This window comes from Monopterus albus, unplaced genomic scaffold (assembly GCF_001952655.1).
Source record: "Monopterus albus unplaced genomic scaffold, M_albus_1.0 scaffold509.1, whole genome shotgun sequence".
Lineage (NCBI taxonomy): Eukaryota > Metazoa > Chordata > Actinopteri > Synbranchiformes > Synbranchidae > Monopterus > Monopterus albus.
The window spans coordinates 3722-7581 of NW_018128389.1; the positions used below are offsets into that span (position 1 = coordinate 3722).

Sequence of the window (3860 nt, forward strand, 5' to 3'; positions counted from 1 at the left end):
GTAGGGAAGTGACATCAAAACTCCTCTTGGCTGCAGCGGAGATATTTCTCTTGTTTCGTTTGTTCAAGCCATTTGCTTGTTCCTCCTGGCGTCCAGGACTCTATTGGCCATTTCTGGAAACTTCAATTAAAAGGATTTAACATGTTTGGATGATTTGACCACATGCATAAAGTGCCAGACTGCTCAACCGCCCGCTGCAGGACGCACAAATGAGTGATTTTGAATGGATTACAACCCACTGAGGACAAAATAACGGATATTGTTGGATGTATGAATGTAAAAAAAGTTGTACTTTTGCCGGACACCTGTTTTATGCCAAAACGAAGAGCTGCTGGACATCATGATTGTTTAGCTTTATGCTGCAAACTGTCGGAGATAAAACTGAGCAACTGTGAACGTTTTCCTCGAAACGTTGCCTTAAACATGTTGTAGATCACTTTTGTATTATTTTGAAAATCAACCCCTCTCTCACCTGCAGTGATTTGCACTGGATGCAGGAGTAAAACCAAGTCAAATATTTGCTTCACTCGGATTCCAAACAGAAGTTTTAAGATCATGTAAATGAAGGTGGTGGCCGGTTCTCCCGAGGGATGATTCTGGGCTCCCCGGAGCAGGGAGCGACAGTCCGGCTCCTGCAGTGTGCCTCCCCTTCGTCCTGGTGCCCCTGCAGCAGACCTGACAGAAGATGAGAGCCGCAGTATACCACCTCCTCGCCGGCTGCCTCTGCCTGTTACGCGCCGCTGCTGAGGGAAACCTGTGGAAATATGTGATGGCTGGTATTTGTTGATGGTTGGAGCAAGTTTTGTTAAGACATTTTTTGCAACTCAACACATTTATCATAACTCGTAGAGAAACAAAAAGTAACGGCGGCACAACCAAGTGTCTGCGTGACTATGTGCAAATGTTTCATCTGTTCTTGACGCAGTTGTTACTGCTAATCTATTTTGTAAATGGAACACGCCGGCTGGTATTGAATCACTGAGTTTGCTATCAGGATGCATGTGTCAGGGGCGTGTTGCGCGCCGACAGAAGCCGTTTTTATCCGCGTATCTTTCTCGTTGTCTTTCTCTCCACAGGAGTCTCCTCTCCCCCAGGAGTTGTTGGATCGACTGTCCCGCAGTGAGATCCGCAGTATTAGCGACCTCCAGCGGCTGCTAGAGATAGACTCCGTAGGTAAAAGCGCTTTATTTTAATAAAACTCTGGTACTCTCAAAAATAGCTTATTTAGGGAGCATGTTCAGTTCATATGACGCTTGAAGTTGAGCGCCACGATGCACAGATAGTTATTCAGTGCCAGGGACTGTGCGCCCTGAACACTAGTCTATCAGGGAACCCCGTTGATAAAATGTATGTGAACTTCTTTAGATAAAGACAGTAGTTGTGTCGAACTTATTTTATCGTTTTATTGACAGAAACATCGAAAAATAATTGAAAATCTAGAGTGGGCACGGAGATACTGGCTGACAAAGCAGATGTTGGTTTGTATGCGCTGGTGCCTCCTCCCTCCCAGTCTGTGGCTTCAAAGACTCTTAAGTGAGGTTATTAGTTGCATCTGGATCCGTGCACAGTGAGAGGATGCTGTTCTCTCATCCTGCTGGAATGTGTCACCGGATGTAATTGGTCCCTTGTTACTCTTTTCACCCACCAGGAACTGAGGCAACATTTGAGTTACATTTTAGCCAAAGGTGAACAGGTGATGGCCTGTAGATTTGTGAAGAAAATGTTTTTATTAATGTGGTGTTTATCCAATTTTATGTTGGTTATGCTTAGTCAGCATGTAAAACAGTTGTATACAGTCTTCTGTGGTTGTGAAGGAGCTTTGTAAAGAACTCGTAATAATGTCAGCAGGGGTCTCTTGCCTTGGGCTTGGGCACTAAAAGATGGAAAGCACCAGTGGAAACTGCAGAGAGTGGGATCTTTGAACTAGAGGGTTGCATTGTCGTGGTTTTGAGTACTGAGGAGTAAATCAGGATATATCAGCTTCTACTCCATCGATTTTTACCATTCTTTTTGAACGTCCCCCAGCTTTATGGATGTGTAACACTTTAGTTTGTGTTGATGGCCTTGGTTGTCCTCTGTTTCCAAAACTTCCTGCTGGTGTCTGAATATTTGGGAAAAGAATTCTTCAAACAGAGGAAGCCATTTATTACTATTATTTTCCTTAAAATGTAAGAAACATTGTCTGCTTACCCCAAGCACATGACAACCCTAAGAGGGCATCTCACTAACAGGAAATACATTCTGTCCCTAAAAACCTTAGTTTTTTAGCTTTGTTGCCTCTTTGTTGGCTACAAGTGCAAGCTGCACCAGAAAAAGGGTCTTTTAGTGATTTCAAATGCAAAAACACCAATACAATGACCACAAAAGACTCAAATATTCACCTTTAGTAAACAGTTAATGCCAGTTCTCATTACCCAGGTAATAAATCAGAGAATGGAGAGTCAGTGAGTAAGACAGGAGGAAATATCTGTGGCATAAAACAGGCCCCAAGTCCAGCACCGAATTCCTGCCCTACAAACTATTCTTCTGAATTGCCTGTGAAAAATAGTTGATTCATTTTTAATGTCTGCTGCTCCGGGCAGTACCACCATTAATCCAGGCATCATTGAGATGCAAATGTCGGGTGTGACAGCTCCCCAGCATGATGGGGGTCAAGTGGCTCGCTTTATTATGCTGTTGTCATGCTGCCCATTATTGGTTTAAGAGCAGGGCTCGCTGGAAGGCTGCTGCGTTGCTATGTATAATTCATGCTGGAATTCCTGCAAGTCAGAGGGAGAGAGAGACAGGGAGACATGTCGGAGATGGACTTTGTGGTGTTTCAGAAGCACATTGTGAATATAGGCAGGAGTGTGTATGTGTGTGTGACGGCTTGCACACACACGCAGCAGCAAGAGTGCACACACACATACACACAATCACAAAAGGAAGTGTGAGGTTTGGTATTCAGGATTAAGTTAAAACATTCCTGCCCAAATGTCATTTATGCCGATTTCTGGGAATCTTTCTTTTTACCCCACTGTCCTACACACACACACACACACACACACAAACACAGAAATTTACACTACACTCATGATTTTTAATCAGACTTATTTCCTATGAACAGTGTGTGCGTCTGTCCCTCGGTTTGGCAGTGCTGAGTTTTAAAATGGTTTGAAGAAGCTGAGAACACTTTGAAACACTTGATTGACTTGTGCAGTGTATCATGATACACTCTCTCTCTCTCACACACACACACACACACACAAAAGTAGAGTTACAGTAGTAAAGCAAAACAGTGGAGGTATGCGTTTCTCTTGTTACATTTTACGTAATCACTAAACTAAACCTAAACCTTTTCTGTCATAGTTTATGACTGGTTTGTCTCTGTCCTATTAGGTAAAAGCTGTCGGTCATAAGTCAGGCTGGAATAATCACTATAAACTACTCAGATCAGTATCGTATGTATCAAATGTCCATTTTGTAACAAGAAAAAATCCCCAGTCTAATGAGGAAATAGCCGTTATGTTTACTAAGAACATTCATACCAGCCAGAAAAATGAACTTCTCCCATGTTTCTCTTTCAGTTAGCTCTTAGAATGTATGTCTGACAAAGGGTTCTGGCACTATTTCTGAATGGGTTTGTTAACAGTGAGTGTGTGATGCCTGAATGTGTGTGTTGTTTTGTCTTTGTCTAGAGAACGAAGTGATCGATCAGACCAAACAGAGCTACTACAAGGACGTCTCTCATAGCTTCCCTGACCCGAAAAGAGCACACACACACACCAGGCACAGGAGGAGCACGGGTAACACACACACACACACACACACACACACACACACACACACACACACACACACAGACTCACATACTGACAGGC

The 3860-nt window shown here is 43.3% G+C and overlaps 1 protein-coding gene across 1 annotated transcript in view; it reads left to right on the top strand.

Annotated features, from left to right (window-relative positions):
• The first annotated feature begins 6 nt into the window (after positions 1–6).
• LOC109952877 (platelet-derived growth factor subunit A-like) overlaps positions 7–3860 on the top strand; it is a 9518-nt gene continuing 5664 nt past the window's right edge. Inside the window, exons 1-3 of the mRNA XM_020588186.1 lie at positions 7–748; positions 1077–1173; positions 3678–3785. Coding sequence (XP_020443842.1) covers positions 686–748; positions 1077–1173; positions 3678–3785 — 268 coding nt within the window. The 5' untranslated portion in view covers positions 7–685. The remainder of the gene's footprint in view (positions 749–1076; positions 1174–3677; positions 3786–3860) is intronic.